Genomic DNA, 26,965 nt, shown 5'->3' on the forward strand with positions numbered 1-26,965 from the left:
AGTACAGTACAGTACAGTACAGTACAGTACAATTCGATTATCCGAACAAACCAGTTTTCCGAACACCCATGTCCCCCAATTACTTCGGATAATCGACGCTCTACTGTATTTAAATTAAAGTCCAACCCCATTGCCATGTTTGGTCAAAATCGAATAAGTTTTGAGGGCGCGGCGGCTTAGTAGTAGAACACTTACGCCTCGCTGGTTCGTTCCCTGGCCAAGTAAGTTTGTGATGGACAACATCATGTCCGTGGGTACTTCCGTTTCCTCCCACTTCCTCATTCCACCAATTCTTCCATCATCATTCACTTGCTTTAATCATCGTGTCCCGTAGCCTAAAATTGTTGGATGTTAAACTGAAAGATTTCATTTTTCTTCCGAATGAGGTTTGCTGAACGTGTGCAACATATTGACCTACTATCCTTATTGATTTTAAAAAGTGTGCAACATATTGATTTTAAAAAGTGTGCAACATATTGATTTTAAAGAGTGTGCAACATATTGATTTTAAAAAGTGGAGGAAAATAATTATTAATGCATATTTGTATAAAATCATGTTAATTAGAAATCTGTTTATTTTACGTCGTAATTGTAATATTTTTGGATAATATTTTAACATTCTGTTGGAAGTGCAATAAATAAATCAATTAAGCACAACATATGCCTCGACTTGTCTTCTAATCATATTGATAGTTTCTTTTTAAGAGAGGAACGATTTCTCGATATCATTAAACCACTGAAACAGAGAGAAGTACACATCCATTATTTTCCAGACAGAAATGCTTGTGTCGTTTCATTTAACATTTTTTCTTGTGACATTTATTTGTTTTTATTTTCTTGTCTTATAAAAGTTTGAGAAGAAAATGAAGAACGTACAAAATAACAAGGTTGAAGCTTTCACTGTAGCAAAAGCATTTATTCTTCCCCCATCCTCCCCTACCCTCTCTCTCTCTTTCTCTGGAGAATGATCTTTCAACCCCTTATCTTTACTCTCAAAAAACATCTTCTAAAAAGCTGCCTGTATCTTGAATTTCAAGGGCAACAAGTACAGAGGGATGCAGGTGAAAAGCCATTGGCTCCTCAGAAATATAAAGGGGTTGCTTCGTGAGGTGGACAAGTCCAGAGCACAGTTTTTTGTTAATCCTATCGTTACAAAGGTTTACATCGGAAACCTGAACAATGGCATCAAATCTCATTGTGAGTATACACATTTTTTCTTACATAAATATACACGTTACGCTTACGTTTTTCTTACACGTTTGTTATATTTTCTACTTTATTTTTTTTTAATAATCATACACTAAATAATTTCAGTATATCAGTTTTTTTTAAAAAAAGATAAATATTGCGAGCAAGAACACAGTGGTTCAGTGGTATGACGCTTACCTCTGGTGCTTGTGATTCCTAGTTCGGTTCCCGTCCATGTAAGTTTGTGGTGTCCCCGTCGGTTTTCTCTGAGTACTCCCGTTTCCTAACAGTTTCTCATTCCACCAATTTTTCCATCATCATTCACTTCCTTTAAACAACGTCTCCCTTAGCCTAAAAGGCACAAGCGTGGGACGTTAAACTGAAAGATTTCATTTCTTTCAATATGAAAGGGAAAATACCTAAAACTACAATTTTGCGTGTTGTATTATTTGAACCGCTTGGGTTCCTTTTATAAAATATTTTTGTAAGCAGTAAGTTATAAGACCATGAATTACATAGCTTTTGCTTTTGGTTACCAGCATAACAGCAATATGAATTTTCCTGAGGTGTCGAACTTTAATTTTAGGGTGTAGGCTACTTGGCATCCAGGCAGGCCATTTGAATCTGGAATTTTTTTAGGATTTTTATTTTCAAAAACTAACGATCACATAAACTTTTGAAAACATCACACAAACCGCGAAACTTTAATACACCATCTCGTCAGTGTTCATATCTGGAGACCTACATATAGTGCAGTCAAACCTAAATTATCACTTAATTGAATATAATGTGCTTATTCCGTAAAAAAGAGAAGAAGTACGAAAACTCGATTTAGGGGCCGTTCAAAAATTTTGTAACCCTTGATTCAAAAAAGTGCATCGAAAGATCCCATATATTTCAATCAAAAAATTTCTTGTAGGCCTTATATCTGGAGATCTACACAGTATAGCCAAATCCAAACTATCACTTAACTCATTATGATGTGCTTATTCCGTAGAAAATATGAGAACTCGATTTAGGAGCTGTTCGAGAAATTTTTTGGCCCCTGATCCAAAATCTAATTATTGGCCAAGATCGCAATCTGTTGATACATTTTTGGATCATTCCTAAAATTCTTGTTTTAAACTTTTATCAATGAGGTACCAAATGATGTCAAAATATCTGAACATACACAGGGGGCACGGTGGCTCAGTGGTAGAGCGTTTGCCTCTGGTGAGTGCGGTTCCTGGTTCGATCTCCAGCCGAGTAACTTTGTGGTGTACAGCATCATGTTGGAGGGTTTTCTCGGGGTATTTCCGATTGTTTCCACTTTCTCATTCCACCAATTCTTCCATCATCATTCACTTTCTTTAATCATCGTCTCCCTTAGCCTGAAATGGCATACTTATAGGACGTTAAACTGAAAGAAAGGTGTTATATATACACATCATGCCGATGGACTTAAAAATGCCAAGCGCATTCCGACATCGACCAAGTCTCGTCTGCATCCATCTGGTGGCTGTCCGCTCTGACTGAGATGTTTTCAGACTTTCCTCTTTGTTCCAGAAGACGAATGTAAGGATAGTATTTAATCATAAGTGTTGGCTGATTTCCAGTTCCTTTCTTATTATTTTGTTTGATTGATTAATTAATTTGTGTTTCCGATCTTCGTGTAGAGCGAGATTATATTGGACAATACGTATAGTTTTTAAAGTGGGTCCTGCAACAATATAGTGGATTCGTTGTTCTACATTGATTCGAATCCGAAATATCGCGCATCAAAGGCACATCGCGGCTAGTCACTACACAAGCAAATACGGCTCATTCTTCATTAATTATTAATTATTAGTTGGATGATTTGAAGTTAAATGGCCTTTTGATAACACCGATGTTATCTCAGACGACGTGGACCCACAGATTAATATGGGGTCCGAACCTTATAATTTCCCACCCTGGGAATCAAATCCCTGTCTCTATTTGCTTGTTGATCATTATTACACTGGAAATCTGCCTCGATTTTGTATATTAACGTATGATAAGTAAATATCATCATCATCATAGCTATTCTTTAATAACCTAATCATCATCATTATAGGCATTCTGCCTTTATTGACAGAACACTTGTCACAACTCAGAAGATTCCATTTCCATGCTCAACGGTCTTCAGCTAACCTCTTCGCCTTCATATACAATTTCTCTGTGTTGATATCGTCCATCAATTGTAGTCTCCTTCGCCCCCTTTCCTGTCACCATATCCTCTAGCGCGTCCCTCATGATAAGTTCTTTCTTAAGCAATGTTCCATCCAGTTTCTCTTCCTCTTCTAGTATCTAAAATTGTTCTTTCCTTACTGACGATTTCTAACTCCCTCACATTCGTTTTCTGTTCGACTCAGTTAATTATTTCCATTCTTCTCCACAACCACATTTCGAAAGCTTACAATCGTTTCTCATCATTTTTTTTTTGTAATGTCAATGTTTCTGCCCCAAATAATACAATACATAAATAAATAAGTTAATGTTATATTCGGAAGAGACTGAAGAAAAATACAGAAAGATTTTATAAATATCTTTAATTAGCATAGAAAAATAAATTTAAATAAACCTTAATAAATCTAAAACTAGATAAAGGGAAAGCTACAATTATCCTTATTGTTTTCGATAGAATTTCATTGGCCACGGTGGGTTAGAGGTAGAGAAATTACCTCTGGTGCGTAGGGTCCGTGGTTCCATTCCCAACCAAGTAAGTTTGTGGTGAACAACATTGTGTTCGTGTGTTTTCTCGGCGGTACTTCCGTTTCCTCCCACTTTCTCATTCCATAAATTCTTCCACCCACCATTCACTTGCCTTAATCATCCGTCTACCTTAGTCTAACAGGCGTAAACGTGGGACGTTAAACTCAAAGATTTCATTTTATTTTTTCCATTGGTCAAGTTAGAAATTTTGAAGGTTCTTGGGTTTATTTTCGATAGCTATATAGAATATGAGGGCTCACTCGTTGGTATGTGGATAGCGGGAGACCCAGGCTTCATTGACAGCTGGTGCTCATATGTTTAGAATCACACAGTAAGCACAGGTTGTCAAGATATGACATGTAAAAGTTATCGAAAACGATCCATATTAGTGTGGAATCCATAGTTTTCGGAGTTGCTCAGATGAATAGTGACATTATCAATGGTATTTGACTCCCCTGAGAGCCGTGGTTTCTCAGTTGTGGAGCCCTCATCTCTGGTGCATAGGGTTTTTGGTTCGATCCCAGCTCGTGCAAGTGAGCTTTGTGGTGGACAAACACCGTCTGCTTGGGTTTTCTTGTGGTTCTCTCGTTTCCTCCTACTTTCTTTATTCCACCATTTCATTCATTTCTCATCATAAACGTGGGACGCAAACCTGAAAGATTTCATTTCATTTTGCTATTTGACTCAGAAATTCAGCCTCCAGTGGGGGTAAGAAACCCTTAGCAGCCCTAGGGTAGCGAGTAAAAATTGGATAATTTGCAAAAAATAATTGAAAATGACTGGTATTTGTGTCGGATCTATAGATTTTGGGTTCACTGAGATGAATAGTGACATTTAAGTCGAAGTTCAACTACGATCGCCATGAGGGTAAAAGAGCTGAGAAATAGTGTGTCCAAAATGACCAATATTAGTGTTGGATCCATATTTTTGTGGTCATGTGGAAAGATCTGACTCGTTTGAAAAGACTTTCGGGACATAGTACGCACCTCAAACTGAGTCTTTATTATGCCATTTTGATTAAAGGAGGCGGGGTGTTTCAAAATTATGCCAAAGGTAGTGTTTTCACTTCTTCATCCGCGTGAAACCTCTGACCGGCGAGAAACAGCTTCAGGTAGGGGAACAGATGATAGTCGCTTGGTGCAAAGTTCGGGGCATAAGATGTGTGGTCCAGTAACTCCCGCAAGAAATCTGGTTAATTCCTAACTTTGAGAAGCAGAAACATTTGAACTGCCCACACTGAACCATACACACTGACATTACGACTGCAACTGGTTTCACTTTATGTCCAAGGTATGCTGGGAGCCAGGATGTGTGCGCATTTCGAAATGAACAAAAATCATAGTGAAAAGTCGCAGTGAAAACACCGGTTGAAGATTGGGTTCGGTCACAGGTGGGTGATTTCTAAGACGTGGGCATAAAAACTTGCCGAATGCTGTGACAAATGTTTAAACATGGAAGACTCGGGTTCGGTTCCCGGAGGGAGCTTGTGTGGTTCGGATTCCACGTTAATCAGTAGGTCCACGTCTCATATAGCCTCGCTGCTGAAAGGGACGCTAAACTAAAAATCAATATGTCTAAACAAACATGTAACTATGTAGAAAAATAGGCTAATGTGTACAGAGGAAACAAGCAAAAATGTGGGTATTATCTTTACTAGCATTTTTTCTATTAACAATCGGATCTTACTTAAAAAAAACCCTCGTACTTTCCATAAGCCTAATCTTCCATAGCCAAAAACGTCCACTTCAGCTCATATAATTTATTCATGAATATTTTGTTATCCTTCGTTTGACTTGTATTTTAAAAAAATCAATCACAAATGATGTATGAAGTTAGATATTGACGAAGTTAGTAGACATATGAAATATTATGACCAGCAGGTCTTTGGTTCCAGAGCCATCAATAATCTAGTTTGGAATGTGAACAGTTAAATTTTTGCCAAGAAAACCTTTAATTGCTTGTTGAAACAAAAATACGTTAACTGTTATTACACGTTAAGTTGAGGCGCAAGGACGCAACATGACGATTCATTAGCTACTGTGTAAATCCAGTCTCTACTTATAATATAGATTTAAGTCAATGAAGAGGAACTCTCTGGGTTAAAACAAGAAAAAAAACTATTGTGTTGCCAAGATGTCTTGAGCCGTGGCAAAATGCGAACTAAAGCTCACAGCCTCACACACCCACGCGTTGAGCCAATAAGGGTTCAGCTGTTGCTAAGCGAGAGAAAGCGAGTGGAATTCCTTCAGCCGATAGCAGCGCTTGAACGGAAGAGTAGGGATCAAGTCAATGAGGTATATCTATAGTAGTATGTTCCGTTAGTCAGTCACTTTTTAGTAGTACTGAAGTGCTCTCTGGTATCGGTCATTTTCGATCATTTTATGTGTATATCTCCTTCTTCCCAGGTTGCGGGGTTGAATTTAGATTTAAACGGTATCGAAAGTATTTCTGTTTATTTCTACGTCCCCGAAAATTATGGACACTAATATTGGTAATTTTCGATCGTTTTTAAATATCTCCCTCCTCACCTTTCTCTAAGTTGCGCCGTCAAAGTGAAATGATAAAAATCATCCCAGATCCGAACCAATGCTCAGTACTATCAAGAATTATTACTTTATGGAGGAGAAACTTCTAGAATTACACTATTATACTTTATATTATTATTATTATTATTATTTAAAAAAAATAAACAAGTGTATCAGGATTTACTTGGTGCTCAGTAAAGTATGTAGTCAGAAAAAAAAGGTTAAGAACCACTCACCTATACTAGGTCTGACAGTGAGAAACATTGCCTAAAACGTGTTCCGTCGGCTGAGATTCGACTGAATTTTTATGGCACATGTTCTCTCCCATATATATAAGTCAATGTAGGCGTATAATTTACTAATCTATATTCTTTAAACCAGTAAAAGAGGGGAATATTATATCACTTATAAGTGACGCCACATATATATGAGTTATATTCTTTGTGATTTATTTACCACTCTCTTAACCGATATTGAGAATCGTCCTTTCAAACCTGGTACTTCTTAGTTTCCATCAGTGTACTAAAATTTCAGCTCGGACGGTTGAATAGTTTTTGCTGCACTGAAGCTACGTTCGTCATTCAGGGAGAGTTTCATTACAGTCGATCAACCACGCTGTGCCGTAGTTATTGAAAAATTTTCTTCTGAAATACGAAATAAAATTATAAAGCGTTTTCTGAAAGTTTTGCTCTAAGAAAATTCACTCAGAACATTAAACGACCACTTGTGGATTTTTCATAAGAAATGACTTATGCCGTATATTAGGATTGTTAAGAAAACGTTTATTTATGAAATATGAACAATATCGTGTGCCATTTTTGAAAAATCCTAACTATATATAAAACTACATGAACTGACATAAATTAGAGGGGTACTTCCGGTTGACGTGTAAAGCCGAAATTAAGCATGATTGTAGGTTTCCGGAAATAACACATAGGGAAATTGCCAAAAGTGAATATTTTTAATTTGGGGGGGGATCTAAAGGTAGGATAAAGAAATTCCCCGTGTTATTTAAAATAACCTTTTTTGACATATAATCTTATGTTTTAGATACTTGGAATTGGACTAAAAATTTCAAATTTGGTATGCTTGTATATTTGCTACAGGATTATTTAACAAAATCACTAAAATTAGAAATTTCAAAATTTAGAGTGGTTTTATAGGGAACTGAAAAATCTTTTCCCTGTTATTTATATGGGATACCTTTTACACTCCAAAATTATTCGGTACTTCCTGTAAGGCTACAATGATTAAATTTAACATGATTGTAGCTTTCCGGGACTGACGGACAGAAAAATTGCCAAAAGCGAATATTTTTAAACTTTAGGGGGTCTAAAAGGGGAGATAAAGAAATTCATCATGTTATTTAAATGGGCCTTCTTTTGAATCTATAATCTCATATTTTAGGCACTTGGAATTGGAATATAAACTTGAAGTTCGGTATGCCTGTTCGTTTTCATTAGCGTTACCTAAGTGAATCAAAAATAAAAATTTCGAACCGAAGAGTGGTTTTTATGGGGAACTGAAAAATGTTTCCCATGTTATTTATATGGCACGTCTTCTACACCCCAAAATGTTTAGGCATTTCTGGCAGGATTAGAATGATGAAATTTGGCCTGATTGTAGCTTTCCGGGACTAACCAACATTACAATTGCCAAACGTGAATATTTTTAAATTTAAGGTGTTTAAAGGGGGATGAAGAAATTCCCATAGTATTTAAAAGGTTTCCTTGGGATACAAAATCTTATATCTACATACTTGAATTACCAAAACAAACACGAAATTCGGTAGAATTGTGGGTTTGATTTGCGAGGTGGTAGGCCGAATAAATGCAGGGCCGAGAAGCGAAGCCTCCAGCTGGTCCAAATTGAGGAAATGCACAAAATTCACTCTTGATAGAAGGGCTGATAAGTAAGAGATGCAAGGCCGTAGGTCGAGCCAGCGTGGAGGTCTGGAGGCGGAGACCTCAGCTAGCCAAAGGCTAGTCATTCTCTAAAACTCATGTCCAAGAATAAATTAACCCTCATAGAGTTTTGGAGACCAAATAAGTGATTACGTATTGTCAGTTTATTAATAAAATATTTAGTTGTGAAATATGAATGAAATCGGATAAGCCGTTTTTGAGAAAATCATCAATGGTCCCCAATAAACTATACATTTTCTCCAGGATATAGGTCAATATGGGCATGAAGGATACTGATCTATAGATAGTTCAATTCAATAAGAAAAGTGGAACATTTTGATATATCACACATGTTGGTGGTGCCACATATATATGAGTTATATTTTTTTTGATTTTGATTTATTAACTATCTCTTTAGTTTATATTCACTAGGTCCTATCAGTTCTAGTACTTTCAGTCTCCATTTGTGTACTGGGCACGGTTGCTCAGTGGTAGACCTTAATCGTTCATAATCATTCACTTGCTTTAGTCATCTTCTCGCTTAGCCTAAAGCTCATAATAGTGGGATGTTAAACTAAAGATTCCATTTTCCATTAGTGTACTAATTCCAGCTCAATTTTCTGAGTACTGTCTTGCTGCAGTGAAGTACAATTGTTTCTCTCATCATTCCCTGGAAAGATTGACTTTACAGTTGAATCAATAATACAAGAAATACAGAAATAAAACACAATTCTGCAATATTATAGGGCACAACAAACAAAAATATTCGAAGATGACACTTGTACCAACTGATAGATCTCAGTGACATAAACAAAATTATATTATATTAAATTCTTATGCTTCCTTTTTGACAAAATCGAAAGAAATTATTGTTTGTAAACCTTAAATTAACCACTTCACTTATTAAGATGAAAGTGATTCTGTCAGTAGCAAAACAATAGTTAATGAAATTAATCCAAAATTATGATTAACTTGTTTAACTATAGTACAATGGAAAGATGGCACATATATAAGGTAGTCTAAAAAGTATTCAGCCGTTAGTGGCGCAACTTTCAATATATGTCAGCCAGAGCGGATCAGGTATTGCGCCATTTGACAGCTGACAATTGAAGCTATTAGCTGTGAATACAGTGTTTGAATTCTTGTAATCATAGGCAGGGTATTACTCAATGAAGATAGGTGATTTTACTCGTAAAAAAAAAAAAAAACAAGAACAAAAAAAACTGCACTACATTTTTAAGCAGCCCCTCACTTTTTAACCCTCGATTAGTCGCGCCGCGGTCAAAAGCACCGCAGAGAAATTATTTTTTATCGTGTGCCCACTTTGTTTGTCCGACAGACTCCACCGTCTACCTAATCTTACCCCTCACCTTCCCGAACATTACTGCTCAAACACTCCCTTATCCGTTGCTTAGTTTAACTACTAGTGATTGTTTAGTGACTCTGCGGTGCCTTCCACCGCGCGCGACTAACCATGTAATGTTTTTTCTCAGTGTTTCGCTCTGCACGTGACCTTTGCTTTGGAGATGTTTTAAGCTTTATGAACATAAATATTATTTTAATGGATGGAAGAGAGGTCAACAATGTTAACAAACTGATACCAAGTGTGGAAAAAGAAGAAATTAGAAATGAACAGCTTAAAAGAACGGAGGGATATGTTAGGAATGGACTATTCCGATAAATCAGCCATGATAATCTCGTGGAAGCTTCGTCTGAGAAAGATAATGTAGAAGTGAGTGAACACGAAAGTGGAAGTAAGGAGTATGCGAGCCAGCCTGAAGATCTCAAACCCAGAAATAACCAGCAATTCCCCGAATGTAGTCAGCGCAGCAGAGGCCGAAATAAGCGTCGACTAAGTGTAAAACAGTGTAAATTTGAATATAACCTAGAATAATTCAATGTAGTGTTGTATAGATGAAGTTTCAAAATAATAGGACCGTAAAATAATTCAATGTAAATTTGATTTGATTTCAATTTAGCGCCCCTTTCAGTATCAACGCTATGTAAGACGTAGACCTACTGCTTAATGTGGGATCCGAACCACATGAGCTCCCACCGGGAATCGAAACCGGAAGTTCCACGCCAAAGGGGGTACGCTGACTGCTTAGCTACGAGTGAGCTATAATTGAATGTAAAATGCGCTTTGAAGCTTTGTTTTATTGTTATGTGTATATAGCATTTATTTTACTAATTTACTGTTGCATTTCTAATTTTAGACGAACCAAAGAGTTGACAAAAACAAAAGATAGTTATCAGAATTACAATTTTCAATAAAACCAGTGCGCAGTTATCTATCAAAAGAAATATGTAACGAAAAACAAATTATTCCAAATAAGAAATATAAAAGAAAACAGTACATGTCTAATAGTAGGTTCTACTAATAGTTACTACTGTAAAACTTATTATAATAATAAATATTTAAATCCCTCTTAATCAGAAAATATACACAATTACGTTTCTAATACAAGAAAACATGTTTAAAACGAGATTTGCAACACATTATGTTCGTGCGGTCTTTTCGACCGCGCGCGACTACTCGCGTTACTTTTTCAGCGCGACTTCTGGAGGGTTAATGTTCTGAGAGTTGCATATTAGCGTTAGGCGAAATGTCCCCTTATAAATTAATGGGCTGGCGTTTATAATAAAGGATTAATTGTACCTAAATATTTTCGCCTAGATGTATAAGCAACCCGTCACTCTTCAATATTTTGAAGGTTGTATATTAGCCTTACGCGAAGCGTTTCTTTACGAATGAACGGAACATACTAGATAACCACCTTAAAGTTATCGGTGAAGACATTAACGGATTGACTCATTAACGAACTCGGAAGAGGTAATTGCAGTGCGAAAAACTACATATCCTTTGTCATAGGCAACCAACGATGCTTTGGCGTTTTCAGGTTGCATACAAGCTAGGAAATGTAATAGATTTTAAACGCGATATGGATATCCATTTTTACCCGTTACCCGTGAAGATATTAACGGAATGACTACATTAACGAATTCCGCCTAGGGAGTTAAAGGGTTAAAGAAATATATCAAATTCTATAAAGAAACGATTCTAATGGTACCCAACATCATCAATAATCTTTCATTTACTTCTGCTAACAAACTGACTTTCATGTTAAAACAACTAGAAAACTTGCTTACATAAATGCTGGGTTTGTGTGGCAATCTAAAAAAGAATTATTGCAAAGGTACGAGAGAAGGTGCAAAGCCACAAACCAATAGATATTATATTATCTGATGCAATGTATTTATCTGCTATGGACTCACGCGTTTCCTGATGTGTCTTACACAATTGAAATGAGAAGTCAGTAATAAACAATCTTTTGTAATTGTGAAGACATTTTATTGTTTTTTCGTTGTTTAATGGTCACCCACACAAAAAGAAAGAAGGAAAAATTTAAAAAGAGAGAAAGAGAAATTAAAAGAAGAAACAAGAAGGAAAAAAGTGGAAAGGAAAAAGAAGAAACATTCAAATATTTAGCCGTTTTTCTGAAATGATAGTACGGACCGATATTTTCCTACAGCCGAGAAGAAAAATACACAATTTGTGCGGACTTTACTAGGGATGAAAACACTACAATTCGAGAATTGCGGCGCTTGGGATTTTTTTTTTTTTTAAACAGACAAATTGAATGAACATTTTTCTTGTTGTTGCCAACTAAAATTTTTCACGAATGTTCGGCGTACAGAATGGCACGACGAGGACTTAGACCCTTTGTTAGAATCTTAGAAGTTTAAAAGTCTCACTGCTTACGCCGCCATACGTCAATTCAAGAATATATATTTTCCTCTGAGAATGAAAACAAAAATAAAAAAATGACAAAAGATTCGATTTTCGTTCAAAAATATGTAAAACTGAATTTTAAGGAGAGACAGTTTTCAAAAATTTTCCGGGAGAGGAACCCCTAACCGTCCATTAAGCGAGATCAACCGGCCATGAACTGTGAGAGCATCCCCACTGATTATCTAAACGCGGCGATCTTGCCCTTAAAAAAAATCTCCATGTTATGATGTCATTCAATGTTTTTATAGAAATGGTTTCAAATATCACGTTACGAATGCAACACAAGTACAGCAGAAATATTTTCCGTATTTACCATCACCTGTTCTAACTATATATAAAAGTACATGAACTGACATAAGTTAAAGGGGTACTTCCAGTTGATGTGGAAAGTTCAAATTTGGCATGATTATAGCTTTCCAAAACTAACCAACAGGAAAATTGCCGAAAGTAAATGGCGGATGTAGAAATCCCCATGTTATTTAAATCGGAATTTTCTTGGGAAACAAAATATTATTTTTAGGTAATTGAAATAAGACGAGAAACTTGAAATGCGGTAGAATTGTGGGTTTAAGAGGTGCGAGGCCGTAGGCCGAGCAAGAGCGGGATGTAGGGGCGAAGCCCATAGCTGGAGAAATTTAGGAAATATGAAGAGCAAATGCAGGAAATTCACTGTTGATGCAAAGGCTGATACATAAGAGATGCGAGGCCGAGTAAAATCGAAGGACTGGGGGCGGAGCCCCCAGCTAGCAAAAGGCTAGTTTATTATATAAACCTCATAGTTCCTCTGTATTAACAAAATAGAGATGACACATCCTTTCTTATTTTATACTCCTGAAATTAATTGTATAGTTTTGCAAGGGTCATTGTAATTCGTTGAGAAAAAAATGTACCAGAAAAGAGTGAAGTTTTTTTCAAATACAGCATTTTTTTTAATCTAATATACGAGATGAAACTGATCTCGATAATTAAAACAAGGAAAAATGGGTGAACAGATTCAAATCATCTTTTGAATATAATTATCACTTGACTCGAGCTGGGTTTTTCATTGTTACTTTGTTTTAAAAAAATGATATAAAAAGGAGGGGGGGGGGGCTGAAGGAGTCATAATTTATACGAAAAATTGAGCTCATCAGGAAAGCCTTCAAGGTAGGAACATGAAACTTGATATACAAGTACAACCCCTAATTAAAAACAATCGGACATGCGCCCCAGCGTTTTTGAAAATGTTAGTTTCAAAGGGGCAAGATGGAATTTTATAATTATGTTAATTATGTACATGACCTGAACCGAGAGCTTCCTCGTGGCTAAGCGGTTAGCTTACGCGCCTTTAGCGTCGGGACGTGGTTTCGATTCCTGGCGGAGCTCGTGTGGTTCGGATTCCATGTTAAGCTGTAGGTCAATCTCATTAGTCTCGCTGTTGAAAGGGACGCTAAAATCAAACCAAATTAAATTAATCAATCAACCTAGATGAACTGAACTCAGAAGCTCCCGGCGTGCAGAGATGTGCAACAGAGATTCTGTTGTCTAGCCGAACTGTCTCTTGTTAATCCTGGTCACCAAATATAGTAATCTTTGATTCCTAGGCATTAGGCTATTTGTCTCCTGGTTTTCGGACAGATTTTGTCCACTAGTTACCTAGAAATGATGCATCACATCCAGGCGAATTGAGCCGTGCCGAGCCTGTATCTGGCCTAACTCGGCCATCAAATATAGCATATTTTTATTCCTTTGGCAATGAAAAGTACCACATACACATACATCTGGAGTGAAACTACAAGTTTCCGTATGTTTAACGCCAGAAGCTAATAAATGGCTGTATATATTATACATATGTGTATATGTTCCAGTATTACATATGATGCACATATGACTTTTACATTGGAAACTAGTAGCTTGGTGCTAATACACTGATTTACCCCTAGGATGTGAAAAGGAGATGACGTGTAAATATAGTCGAAACCACCGATGTTAGTGTCGAAACCACAGTAGTCGGGGTCGCTGAGATAAACAGTAACGCTCCCAATGTTGTTTAAGACCAAGCTCTGCGTTCATCAGCATAGGAGCTCAGACAGGATGAGGTTTGCGGGATGGGTGGGGTGGCATTACGATTTTTTTTTACTATTATACCTTAGTTGAATTACGTATTCTAAGTGGGGGTATGGATTCAAATACTTGCTACAGACACATTTTCCCCATTTGAAAACCGAGTATTTCATCTAGTGTAAATGTACGTAGAGTGGCTCAAAAATGTAGGCTATACAATATTCAATTGTATATGACTCTCAAATAGATTGACGGAAACGTTTCGTAATTTCGTGTTACACTTTAATGTTTTGTTATTACATTGCAATGCGTGGAGAAGAACTGATATCAGTTTATGTGTTCAAAGTGTTGGCGATTATCATCAATATAATGGCAATGCCATCAAACTGCTGCATGAACTAGCGGCAGCGATGTGGCAAGTTCAAAATCTGAACATTCGATGGCTATTCCTAGGTCACGCAACGTACGAGGCTTTTGTTCATATCCAACGTTCTTGGCAGTCACCTATAAGTAAAAGCCTAGAGGAGAGAGATCTGAGGAACGTTGAGGCTACTCGATAAATATTCTTCGACCTATTCTTCGTTCGGGTAAATTTTCATTGAGAAACTACATGACAAGATTATAGTTGTGGGATGGAGCATCACATTGTTGGAGATAACACCTCTACTTCCAATAGAGGTTTCTGATGGCAGACGAAATGGATGTCTCTAGCATCTGCAGGTACTCTTTACTAGTAATTGTGCCGTTAAAGAGGGGCGGCTCAATTAAACCACGAGAAGACCACGAACACCACACTTTCATCCCCAGTATATTCACGGATTTATCCACTTGGATTTCCGGATTCACAGAGAACCAGTAGACACAAATATGTCGGTTTACTATGCCACTGAGCTTGAATGTGGCCTCCTCAGATCACATGATTGTCTCTGATAACGTTTCGTCCTTGTCCACCATGTCTTGAAACTACTCAAATTCACTCCAATCTACGACCTCGGTTCTCCTCATTTATTGCGTGCAGATATTTTGGAATGTAGACCTTCCACTTTGTAACCCTCAAAATGCAACGAACTCTTGTGCGACTCATTCCGGTTTCACGGACACACACTGTCTCACAGACTTCTGTGGTGACCGAGTGAGTTGTTCTAACACAGTACGGGAGATAGCACGATTTGTTGCTGTGAAAGGTAGTCCAGAACGCACATCTGTAACGCAACCATCGTATTCAAATTTATAACAAATTTTTGCAATTGTTAAATGTGTCGGTGGTTGGGTTCCAAATTCATTCGGTCAATGATGTTGCACCTGAATGATGATTTGTACTTCATATATACTTGTATCTACCAAAATACCGTCTTTCTTTCTTCCAATGCCAGTCTTGCAGAAATGTTGCTTTACTCACACTACCTATACAAAAGAAGAAAATGAAAGCAATATAACAGAACATCCAATAACAAATATTAGACTAAAAAAATGAGACGTTTCCTTCAATCCATTTCACAGTTATTTACAATTGCACAATTCACAATTAAACAATGTATACATTTTAAAATCTTAGTCAATGTCCCAATCAGTTTCGCTTCCTATACTTAATAACATCTAAAATTGTTCTTTTCTTCTTTACCATTTCTAACGCCGTCCTTTTTGTTTTCCCCATTCTCCCCATTCTTCTCCACATCCATATTTCGAAAGCTACCAGTTTGTTTTAAATCATTCTTGCGTAGTATCCATGTCTGTGATCCTTAGAGTACAATACTCTACATGAAGCATTTTTTTTTTAGACTTTTTCTCAACTCTTCATTTAAGGGTCCAAATAATTGCTCCAACAATTATTTGAATAACTTTGTTCGGATATTTGAAGAATCAATTATTCGAATTTAACAGCACTAGTCTGAAGCCTTAGGCTGATAATGCTGAAGTGATATCTAAACAACAGGGGGTTATGAACTAGTAATGTTCGTTTCCTTATCGAATCTGATAAAGCCCAGATGGTATAACGTCGTTGGCTTCCCACGCTTGGGCCTGCTCGTCACTGGGGGTGTGGTAAGGGGGTAGCCAATCACATCCAACCGTCTACTACACTCAACCAGCCACAAGTAACCAAGCTGACCACTACCCATACAAGTCACTACAACTTTTCGCGGGAAGCTAATGACGTTATACCTTTCGTACTATACTAATTTCAATTATAGTAGAATACAAAGTAAGTAATTCAAGTATGTTTTGTAGCTCATATTTTTCATGACTAAAGAATGCTAAATCGCTCACACCTAATGCTAAGGGTCTGTGGATCAATACCAGATCGTGCGAACTTGTAGTGGAAAAAATCATGTCCGTGGGTTTAGACATGGGTAGAGCTCGAAACATAGATACACATATTCAACGAACTTAAAAATTTTCAAAATCTTAAAAAGTTCGTTACTGAATTCTCTATGTCTGTAACTCTGCCTGTCTGTTATTTGCGATTTTTTTTTCAATTTTGGACCCTGCATTCGATAGAGCATTAAAAACAATCTGAGGAAATGATTAAATTTTTTGCGCCACTCTTGCCGTTCCCGAGATATTGACCAAAAAAATGGCCGATTTCTAGAGACTTAAGGAGCGATACCTCGGGAACCGTAAGCCATAGAGAGATCATATTGGTGTTGATCAATACCTAAACGGATGGTAAATATTTTGGTACAAAATAGTAACCGGTTGCCACTGTCCAACTGGACATTGGTTTGGCCAATGGCCAGTTGGACAGTGGCCACCAACTAATATCGGTACCAAATGTTTACCATCCTCATAGGCATTGATTAACACCAATATCATCTCTCTATGACTTACCGTTCTCATGATATTGGCCAAAAAATGGCCAATTTCTAGATATTTGAGGAGCCATGGCTCGGGAACCTTAAGTTGAAGAGAGGTGATATTGGTGTTGATCAATACCTAAGAGGATGGTAAATATTTTGGTACCAAATAGTAACCGGTGGTCACTGTTCAACTGGCCACTGGTTTGGCCAACGGCCAGTTGGCCAGTGGCTATCAATTAGTAGCGGTACTAAAATGTTTAACATTCTATTAGTGATTGATTAACACCAATATCTTCTCTCTATGACTTACCGTTCCCTTGATATTGGCCCAAAAAAAGTTCAAATTTCTAGATATTTAAGCAGCCATTTCTCCTATTTTGGCAGATTTAACGAGCTAGATCTTGGGAACCGTAAGTCACACAGAGATCATATTGATGTTGATCAATACCTAGGATGATGGGGAACATTTTGGTGACAAATAGTAACCGGTAGTCACTGATTAACTGCCTACTGGTCAACTGACCATCGTTCCCCAGATATTGGCCAAGAAAGTTCGAATTTCTAGTTATTTAAACACCTATATCTCGAGAACTGGAAGTCATAGAGAGATGATTATCTTGCTAATTTTTATGAGAAAGAGAAGAATGCGCAGATAAAAAAATACTTTTGCGTGTAGGAACAATGACAGTTATCCTTCCCGCTCCATCTCATCATTCTTTTAAAGTTCTTTCTGGCAATGCTTTTGGAGAATTCTCAAGAGGTTTATTTTGTACTATAGTTTAGTATTTGTAATTTTTTAATATAATCAAATTATAATTTTGTACGCAAAAAAAAAAAAAAAATGTGCTCAAAAATACCTCAAAAATACATGAATTAAGATTCTTTAATAAGTAATTATGAATATAGTACTAGTAAACATTTTGAGGCACTAGTACATGTATATGCATAGATATTGACTTATTTGAAAGTTATTAAATACCGGATATATAGGAAAGTGTTTAATGATCTATAGAATTTAGGAAATAAAATTTCCGGAAACAATGCCTATTACACCAAAGGTAAATTTAGAAGGATGTAACGAATTGGGAAACGAAATCAAAACCTTGCCGTTTCCCACATATACAAATAAGATTACATATAAATATCATATAAATAAGCGAGCTGTTTTTCTAATTTTCATTGTGTTTGAGGTTCTCATTGCCAATTTATTAGGCTTCCAAATTATGCTACGCTTAAGAGCCTGCCTTACTAACATAATACAAAATTTACCATTTTTCTTTTGCTTGTTTATTCATCAGTGAAAGGAGATAATGAAATGCAAGTCACCACAATCATTGATAATGCTATTCTACAACAGAAAATATGAATCTGAATAATATTCAGTGTTGCCATCCATAGAAATTACAGTGTTGCCAGAAAAACAATTTCCCTAAAATCTAAATTAAGACAGCAAGTAGAGGAAGAAACTCAACTGCATTTGGTTACGTATCATATTATTTTGGTTTCCTGTGAACTACTTTTTAAATAATAGTTGTATTTAGTTTGTAATAAACAAATAGTTTTAACACACAGTTATTAAAACTAAATAATAATGTTAATTAAAAAGTAGTTCACAAGAAACCAGAAATCTGACACGTAATCAACTTCGATTTCATTGTCTCCTTTCACTGATGAATAATCAAGCAAAAAAAAAAAAAAAATGGTAAATTTCGTATTATTTTTAGTAAGGCAGGCTCTTAAGCGTCGGAAGTTTTAGAGAACCGATTTGTCCGTCTCTCCATCTGTCGACAGGTATCAAACAGAAACGGTAAGAGACATCGTGAAGAGATTTTTTGCAATCGATTTATCGCCCCAAGAATAGATTCTATCTCCTTCGTTAACCCTCTATTGAAACCAGAAGTGGTTCCTATTAGCGGTTTCGATGTTCATCACCATAAAACTAAAACGGTAACAGATAGCGAGATTTTTTCTTTGCAAACGATTCAACGTCTTCAGACAACGTACCATGACTGTGTCGAACAACCTACCAAAACCGGAAGTGCTTCAAATCTAATACTATTTCCGGTTTCAATACTGATTTCCACAGCCGAAAAACTGGTAATATATATATCGAGATGTAGTTTTCAGCAAATCGAGTGATTTTGTCTCAAGAATAGGTTCCATTTTGTTCATTAATCCTCTATACAAAACCGGAAGTGGCTCAAATTAGCCATTTCCAGTTTCAACACTTATCGCCATAGAACAAAATGATAATAGATAGCGGCATGCTGTTTTTTGCAATTGATTCAGTGTCTGAACAGAATATATCATCACAACGCACAACAGATTACCAAAACAGGAAGTGGTTGAAAATTACTACTGTTTCCGGTTTCAATACAGATTTTCTTAGAGCAAAAATGGTAAGAGATATCGTTATGTAGTTTCTTGCAACTGTTTCAGCGTCCCAAGAATAGGTTCAATCTTCTCCGTTAACTCTCTATTCAAATTGAAAAGTGGTTGAAATTAACTATTCCCCAGTTTCAACTTTTATTATCGTACTACGAAAAGAGTAAGGGATTGTGACTAATAGCTTTTTTGAAATAGATTCAGCGTCACAGGAACAGCTACTGTCTTCGATCTTATTACTCTATTACAAGCTATAGTTATAGATGTACTACTTGAAGTGTGAATATTAAATTCGCATTGTTTGAAAGTCTACCGTAGTTTCTCACTGTAAAACGAAACTCACTTGACTTTTTACAGTATAGAAAAACGGTTTGTTTATTTCGTTACCATTTTTTTTAGTTCTGTGACCATTGGCGTCCGCAGGATTTTTCACAGGACAGGCCGTAGTTGGTAGCAGGTTGTTTTTAATTAAAAAAATAGTAGTCATTTCTCAAAATACAGCTGATATCGTAATAAGATAACGGAAAGATTGTGAAAAGAAGTTAAATAAGATCTGATTTATATGTCTCCATTCCTTTATTTACGAATGGTTGAGCAGCAAAAATATGAATGGCTTGTATTTGACAGAGCATCTAGAATCATATAACAGGCATTATTGTAACAGAGGTTCGAAACGTAAAGGAAGAAATAACATATTGGAGAGTTAGATTTAGTACGCACGGAGAAAAGGAGACGCACCGGTTTCAAACTAGGGATGGGCAAAACCGTTTTTTTTTATAAAAACCGGAAACAGGTTTTCTAGAAAACTGAAACCCGAAAAATAAACATTTCGGTTTTCTCCAAAACCGGTTCGGTTTTCACCAAAGCTGGTTTCGGTGAAAACTTTTGGAAAACACAAAACTATTTCTGTGGAAACGGAATAGGTTATCGGAGAACAACAAAACACTATTCTGGTCAGAAATAGAACAAATTTTGAAAAAAAAAAAAACGGAATCGGTTTTGAAGAAAATCGAAACCGGATCCGGTGAAAAACCGAACCGGTTTTGGAGAAAACCGATAATCAGTTTCAGTGAAAACCGAACCGGTCTTGAAGAAAACCGAAACCGTTTTTTTGAAAAATTTTCAAAAACCGGTTTTTCCCGAAACCTAAAACCAAAAAAAAACGGTTTTTGTGCCCACCACTATTTCGAACCCGCCCAAAACATTTTTTCACTTATTCTCAATAAAAATATACTTGTATGACAGGAAAATGATTGGTATACGATGAAAATGTGGTCTTGCACTTCATGTGTACACTTTCTGTTATAAAAATAAACCTAGCTACAGATGGAGGTATTTTACGATTACTTTTCATCTTTTCGGGTGCAGAATAGTACTCATTCAATACTACATAGACGTCGTGGCTTGTAGCATTGCAGCTCCCAAAGCTCTGATCGCCCCAACAAACGTTTCTGGGTGCGCTCCTGGCTAAAATACACAGCACATGTCATTTTAATAATAATGAGCGCATAATAAGGAAAAATCACAGGGGAATGAGACGCATGAATGGGAGGATAATATAAACAAGGATTTTGGCCTGGTGGTCAATAACAAACCAGAGTGGATAAGACGAATAAAAAATAAGAGTCCAATGAAGAAATTTTGTTTCTGTGGCGATGAACTTTAAAATTTGACGTTCCATGACTATGCTCTTTCGGCTAAATAAGAATGATAAATTTCTAAACGGCGTCAGAAATTGGAACGAATTGAAACTTTGATTCTAAGGTCCCACGTTTATGTACTTTAGGTTAAGGGAGACATATGATTAAAGCAAGTGAATGATGATGGAATAATTGGTGGAATGAAGTTGTGGGAGGAAACAGGAGTACCCGAGAAAACCCACGGACATAATGTTGTCCACCACAAACATACTTGTCCGGGGATTGAACCAGAGGTAAGCACTCTGCCATTGAGCCACCATCCCCCGTAAACGATCGTCAAACAACAGGTGGAATGAGAATGTGAAAGGAAACTGGACAACCCTGACAAAATTCAAAAACTCCGGGTACGACGTTGTCCGCCACAAACTCATATGACCAGTGAGGGCGCTGTGGCTCAGTGGCAGAGCGTTCACCTCTGGTGCATGGGGTCCTTCGTTCGATTTGAGCTCGCAACAAATGAGCTCTCTGGTAGACGAACACCGTGTGAGTGGGTAATTCGTGGTTTGTCCCGTTTCCTTCCACTTTCTCCATTCCGCCATTTCATTTATTTCTCATCACTTCCGTCTCCTTTAGCCTAGCTATCATAAACGAGGGATGCAAACTTAAAGAATTAATTTCATTTTCATTTAGTCAGTATGTAGCAGCAATAATAGTTACTGTCAGAACAGTTGTGGATCTAGAAGCTAAAAACTTGGAGGGGTGGCAGTTAGAACCGAGACTATGATGGCTTAGGTATATTATGAGATTACTATAAACTTTAATATATATAATAGCTTAAATAATTTTTGTCACTCAAAATATTGAGGGGCCTTGACCCCCGGTCCCAGCCTAGATACGCCACTGATCAGGAATTACAAAGCCGCACCCAAATAAAAACCCGTTATTGATATAAATTCCGAGGCTGAAAACACTGGGCGTTTCTTGACCAGCGAAAACAAAATCACGACTTTCAACGCACAACACTAAATTACCAAAACTATTCTTGTTGAAACACTTCTACATAAATAAATAACAGCTTGTTCTCTCACAATTACGTATAAAACCCTCAGATCACATGTTCACGCATTCACTTTCTCTTGCCAAGGTTTAGAAGGTCGTCAGGTAGAAAAGCAACGCTCCAGTTCCTCTGAATGTAAACCATTTCAATTAGTTCCGTGTATTGGCGCAAGGGGGCATCAACTCCACGAGTCTTGGATGGAAGAACACAGTGTGAAACACAGAGGCCCTGCCTGCCTGGTATAGAAGAAATCTCCAAACAAAATCGAAGGCATGTTGGTACTAGCTTGCCTGTGGAACATTTAATTACAATCTTTTTAACACCGTCTTTTATCCATGTTAATCATCCTGAAATTTAGTCAGCTGGTGGCTTCTAGCTGTTTCGTGAGAAAATTCACTTTCTTTTCGTAGCAGGTGAAGTCTGAAAGTGTTTCATCCACCCCAACTTTGAGGGAAAGTGAACTGAGTGACCTGACCTGTCTTAATAATTTACGATTCGGGACACAATAGTAAACTCCAATCACAGAGGCGGCAAGCCTAAATTCAAATATTAAATTTATTTTGTTTGTTCGTTTGTTTGTTGCCTAAGATCTCATGTAAGATTATATAAGAAGTGTAATTAACAGACTTGCATTAGCTCTTACCGGGAATGAAACATGTCTTCCCATAGGACTGTAGCCAGAATAATAATAATAATAATAATAATAATAATAATAATAATAATAATAATAATAATAATAATAATAATAATAATACTTTTGTGGTTCAATGACGTCTTCACGGAAGCTCTCCATTGATTTCTGTCCTTAGCCAACTGGATCCATTTTCTACTTTGTATTCCTATTTCTGCGAGATCCATCTTAACTTTGTCCTAACATTTGCGTCTTGGTCTTCCTAATGGTCCTTTTTCTATTCAGTTTCCAGTTAAAATTTTGCAAGTGTTTCTACTTCCTTCCATTCTGGCTGCATATATCTTACAACCTGAGCCTTTCGTAAACGATATAATTATGCAGTTTCCACTATTCCTTATTCCCGTCCCTCTTGGGTCCGAATATTGAGATCGGGATCTTATTTTCAAATACTTTTAGTCTGATATAACGAAAATAAAATACAATCCTTTAGTTTAACGTCTCACGACTATACCCTTAAGTTTAATTGTCCCTGATTAATGTAAGTGAAAGATGAGGCAAGAATTGGTGGAAAGAGGTAGTGGGAGGAAACAGGAGTTCCCTGAGAAAACTCACGGACAAGATGATGTTCACCACAAACTTGCTTGGTCGCGGATCAGGGACTCCACGCACCAGAGGTAAGCGCGGTACCACTGAACCAACGTGACACCAAAACTTTTAAATTAAAGTGGACAGTTTTCTTTAAACAAGACTGTTCTTTTAAAGCATTTACTTAACAAAAAGAAAACCAACGAACAACGTGTTTGTCTACCACAAAGTCCACTTTCGTTCATCAGCTCGTCTGAGGAAGTCGATTGTTGTAAATTTTCTTCTAATGAAAAAAATCTGTCCTTGCTCTAATTAAAATTCCATTATTTTCATCTTATGTTCATTCACACGTTATTGATATGCGCAAAAATTCCAACACGTTCCCATTCATTTATATTACGCAAAAGATAAGCTTGATTTGAGTTTTTGACTGGTTGGATATTTGTAAATTTTGTCTTTGCACTGAGATATACGTATAATAGGTTTAATTTTCTTAATATGTTATTTTATATATGGAACTGACTATGTTTGTGATTTCATAACCGATCTAGATCAAATTTTCAACATAAATAAGGTTCGGACCTGGGATGTTTTTTTTTTTTTTTTTATCATTTCACTTTGACGTTGTAACTTAGCGAAGGGGAGGGATATATTTTAAAAAATGGTCGGAAATGACAGATATTAGTGTCGAATGCATAGTTTTTGGGGTCGCTGAGATGAAAAGTGACACTTTTGATGCAGATTAAATTCAAATTCAGCCTCCATTAGTACTTCGAAGGGGGATGGTGACATGTAAAAATACTTGACCGATATTAGTGTCGAATTCGTAGTTTGAAATAGCGTCATTTGCTCAAGTGTCTATTTCCTCAAGTCTCTAAACCAGGGTCATTTGCTACAGTGGTTATCTTTTTCTTAATCTGATGATCATCAACCGAAACAGAAGGGACACCTGCTGCATTCTTAGCAAATATCAGAAAGGGAATGGGTGATATTTCGCTGCAGGCTATTCTGAAATATCTCCGATAGACAGGGTTGCAGAGTGTCAGATAAAATTGTGTTGTTTTTAAAAATATGGTAAACTAAGCATAGTTGTTTCAGTGTTTAAAAGCGGGGTTATGAGTGAAATAACAACATAGTTTCCCACAGACATACAGGTTTACTAATATATACAGTACATACGAATCTATTCATAATTCAACTTGGCCCAAAATGACACATAATCCCTTTTAACAATGACTAATTCAATTCTGCAATTCAGTATTAAATTAACCACGCAGCATATCTGAACATTGAAATAATGAATAATATGCATAATTTTTACGTACGTTAAGTATTATTTGTATTATATTTCAATTTAGATTTATTAATTTTAACTAACATTCTTTCTTGTAACTTGAATAAGGTTCATACTTGCGCTTCGTGCTCGCATGTCACTAGCGTCCAACCTAGATAAACCAAAAGGTACAGGTCAACAACAACAAAGGAATTTAGTATCATTTTTCGAAATAATTAAGCTTATTTCAAATACTACTTCTAGATTGAAACAATACACGGATACGACCCACTCAGAACTGTTCTAGTGCACACATTCATTTATTCCTCGGCAAAGGAAAAAATGGTATTTCTTTTTTTCTCTTAATAAGTATAATATATTTTGATTATACCTAGTTTGTTAACTAGTTGAAAGGAAATGGAAAGATCAATATTCATAATTAGGAATTCTGAAGGAGGAAGAGTAGACTCTTGCAAAATTCAATTCTCCGGGGCTTTACCACCAGCAAAAGGGCAATAGTTTTCTGTGTCGCTACATCATTATGTATTTGTATTATTCAGAAATAGTGATATGCACTCATGTTTAAGAAACTCAGATTTCAGGATTCTCAGGTTCTCAGGAAACTCAGGTTCAAGGATTTCAGAAAACATAGGCACATGTTTTTCAATCTTTTCAAGTTTTTCGTGCATCAGTATCTATCTCAACATTATAGAGTGAGTAAAGAAATTTCTGAAAAGAAAATAATTACTGTACATAATATATATGCATTTCTTCCTTGCTTTTTGGTTGAAATTCCTCTTTAGTAACAGTATATCAGGGGCGTATCTAAGGGGGGTTGTAACCCATTGCATTGAACTTTCATGTACTACTTAAATAGAGTGGATTTCAGATTACTTAAATTTTGGAAAAGTGAGATCTTAATGTGTGGAGGAGGGTTAATTTATAAGCATTACATTACATCGCTTCCAAATGTCTAGAAAATTTTTAACAGGCTGAGGTATATACTTATCCAGGGAAACGAGATTAAGAGCTATTTTAACCAAACCGTGAAGGAAATGTAGAGATTACTTCAAGTACCACACCATAACTGCATTGGACAGGAGACTTGGATGAGATCCCCGATTGTATTTTATACATTTCCAAAGTTTTTCAGAGAGGTGTATTGTATTGCATAGTGTATCTCAAGAACGTTTGAAAGGGGAGATAAGATAAAATTCCATATATTTTATTATTTGTAAATAAAGAAGGAAAATCAAGTTTACTATTTTAGTTAAATAAACAAATAATGGGGAGAGGGAATATCGGGATTTAGTATTTGGAACCTGAATATCAAGGAGTGGAGAAAACATATGAAGAGTACGCGGGAAGAACGATGAAAGTCAATTTTCCAATGTAAAACAGTTTTTAAAAAATCTGGTATCTCAGATATGTGAAAATATGACTTTCATCGTTCGTCCCACGTACTTTTCATATTTATGTGGAGAGGAGGAGTGTTAGGAACAGAAGTGAACATGCACTCTACGAAACACAACAGGAAGATATTATTGTTATCATAGTTATTATATATCCCCTCCCATCGAATATTTCTGCATGAGCCTATGTAGTATATATATTTAAATTTAACATCTCCCAATTACGCTCAAAGGCGATATGAGACATTGATGAATGAAAGAACTTAATGATAATGGAAGAATCGATGAAATTAAGAATATTCCAAAGAGAGACCATCCCCACGAGATTTGTTTACCACAAAATATAACTTGCACTTGCCGGGATTAAACAGCCCTCATCAGAAGTGAGTTATGTATCACAAGTGTTGCTTGGATACAAGATTTGGTTGTATCTCATTTAGAAAAGATGTACGTTGTTACTGGATCTTTTCTTTCTTTTTTGTCTCTGTATTGACTTGAAATCCACAGGCAGGTTTTAGGGTGTAACCTTTAATTGTACCATAATAATACTGTTAAGAATGAAAAAAAATCCCGAAATTGAATAAAAGTTATTTTACATAGGAAGTTATCAGAGTTTGATCAAAAACAACTCCTGTCTCAACTATTATTTTTGGAAGGCGAGAATTGTTATTTTTCGAGGGCGTTGCATCCATGGTAAACTGGGAATCTCAATGAAGCCAAGATATACAATTATTAGAACTGAACACTTTAAAGTTTTAAATTTTACAGGTAGCAAAGGAAAATGTTCCTCAAAATATAGAACATCTCGTCACGTTCTGGCAGAATTTATTAGACAGATCAATGCTATTGCAACTTTCCCTCACACTTTATCTATGCTTGGAACTAGCTATTTTCTATGTGAGATACAGAAAATAGACTGCTTAAAAGTTGCAGGTTATTGCTTTTGTCAAAAAACTACAATTACAAGATTTGAAAGCTATTTCCCTTGTCAAATAAATTATGTACACGTGAAGCAGTCCTCA

The 26,965-nt window shown here is 36.4% G+C and overlaps 1 protein-coding gene across 2 annotated transcripts in view; it reads left to right on the forward strand.

Moving 5' to 3' along the window:
- Positions 1–1,050: 1,050 nt before the first annotated feature.
- Positions 1,051–26,965, forward strand: part of LOC145674529 (uncharacterized) — a 42,508-nt gene continuing 16,593 nt past the window's right edge. For both annotated transcript variants that reach the window (XM_081744685.1, XM_081744686.1), the window contains exon 1: positions 1,051–1,197. In XM_081744685.1, coding sequence (XP_081600811.1) covers positions 1,180–1,197 — 18 coding nt within the window. In that variant the 5' untranslated portion in view covers positions 1,051–1,179. The remainder of the gene's footprint in view (positions 1,198–26,965) is intronic.

Source organism: Thermobia domestica, chromosome 17, assembly GCF_964235325.1.
Source record: "Thermobia domestica chromosome 17, izTheDome1.hap1.1, whole genome shotgun sequence".
NCBI lineage: Eukaryota > Metazoa > Arthropoda > Insecta > Zygentoma > Lepismatidae > Thermobia > Thermobia domestica.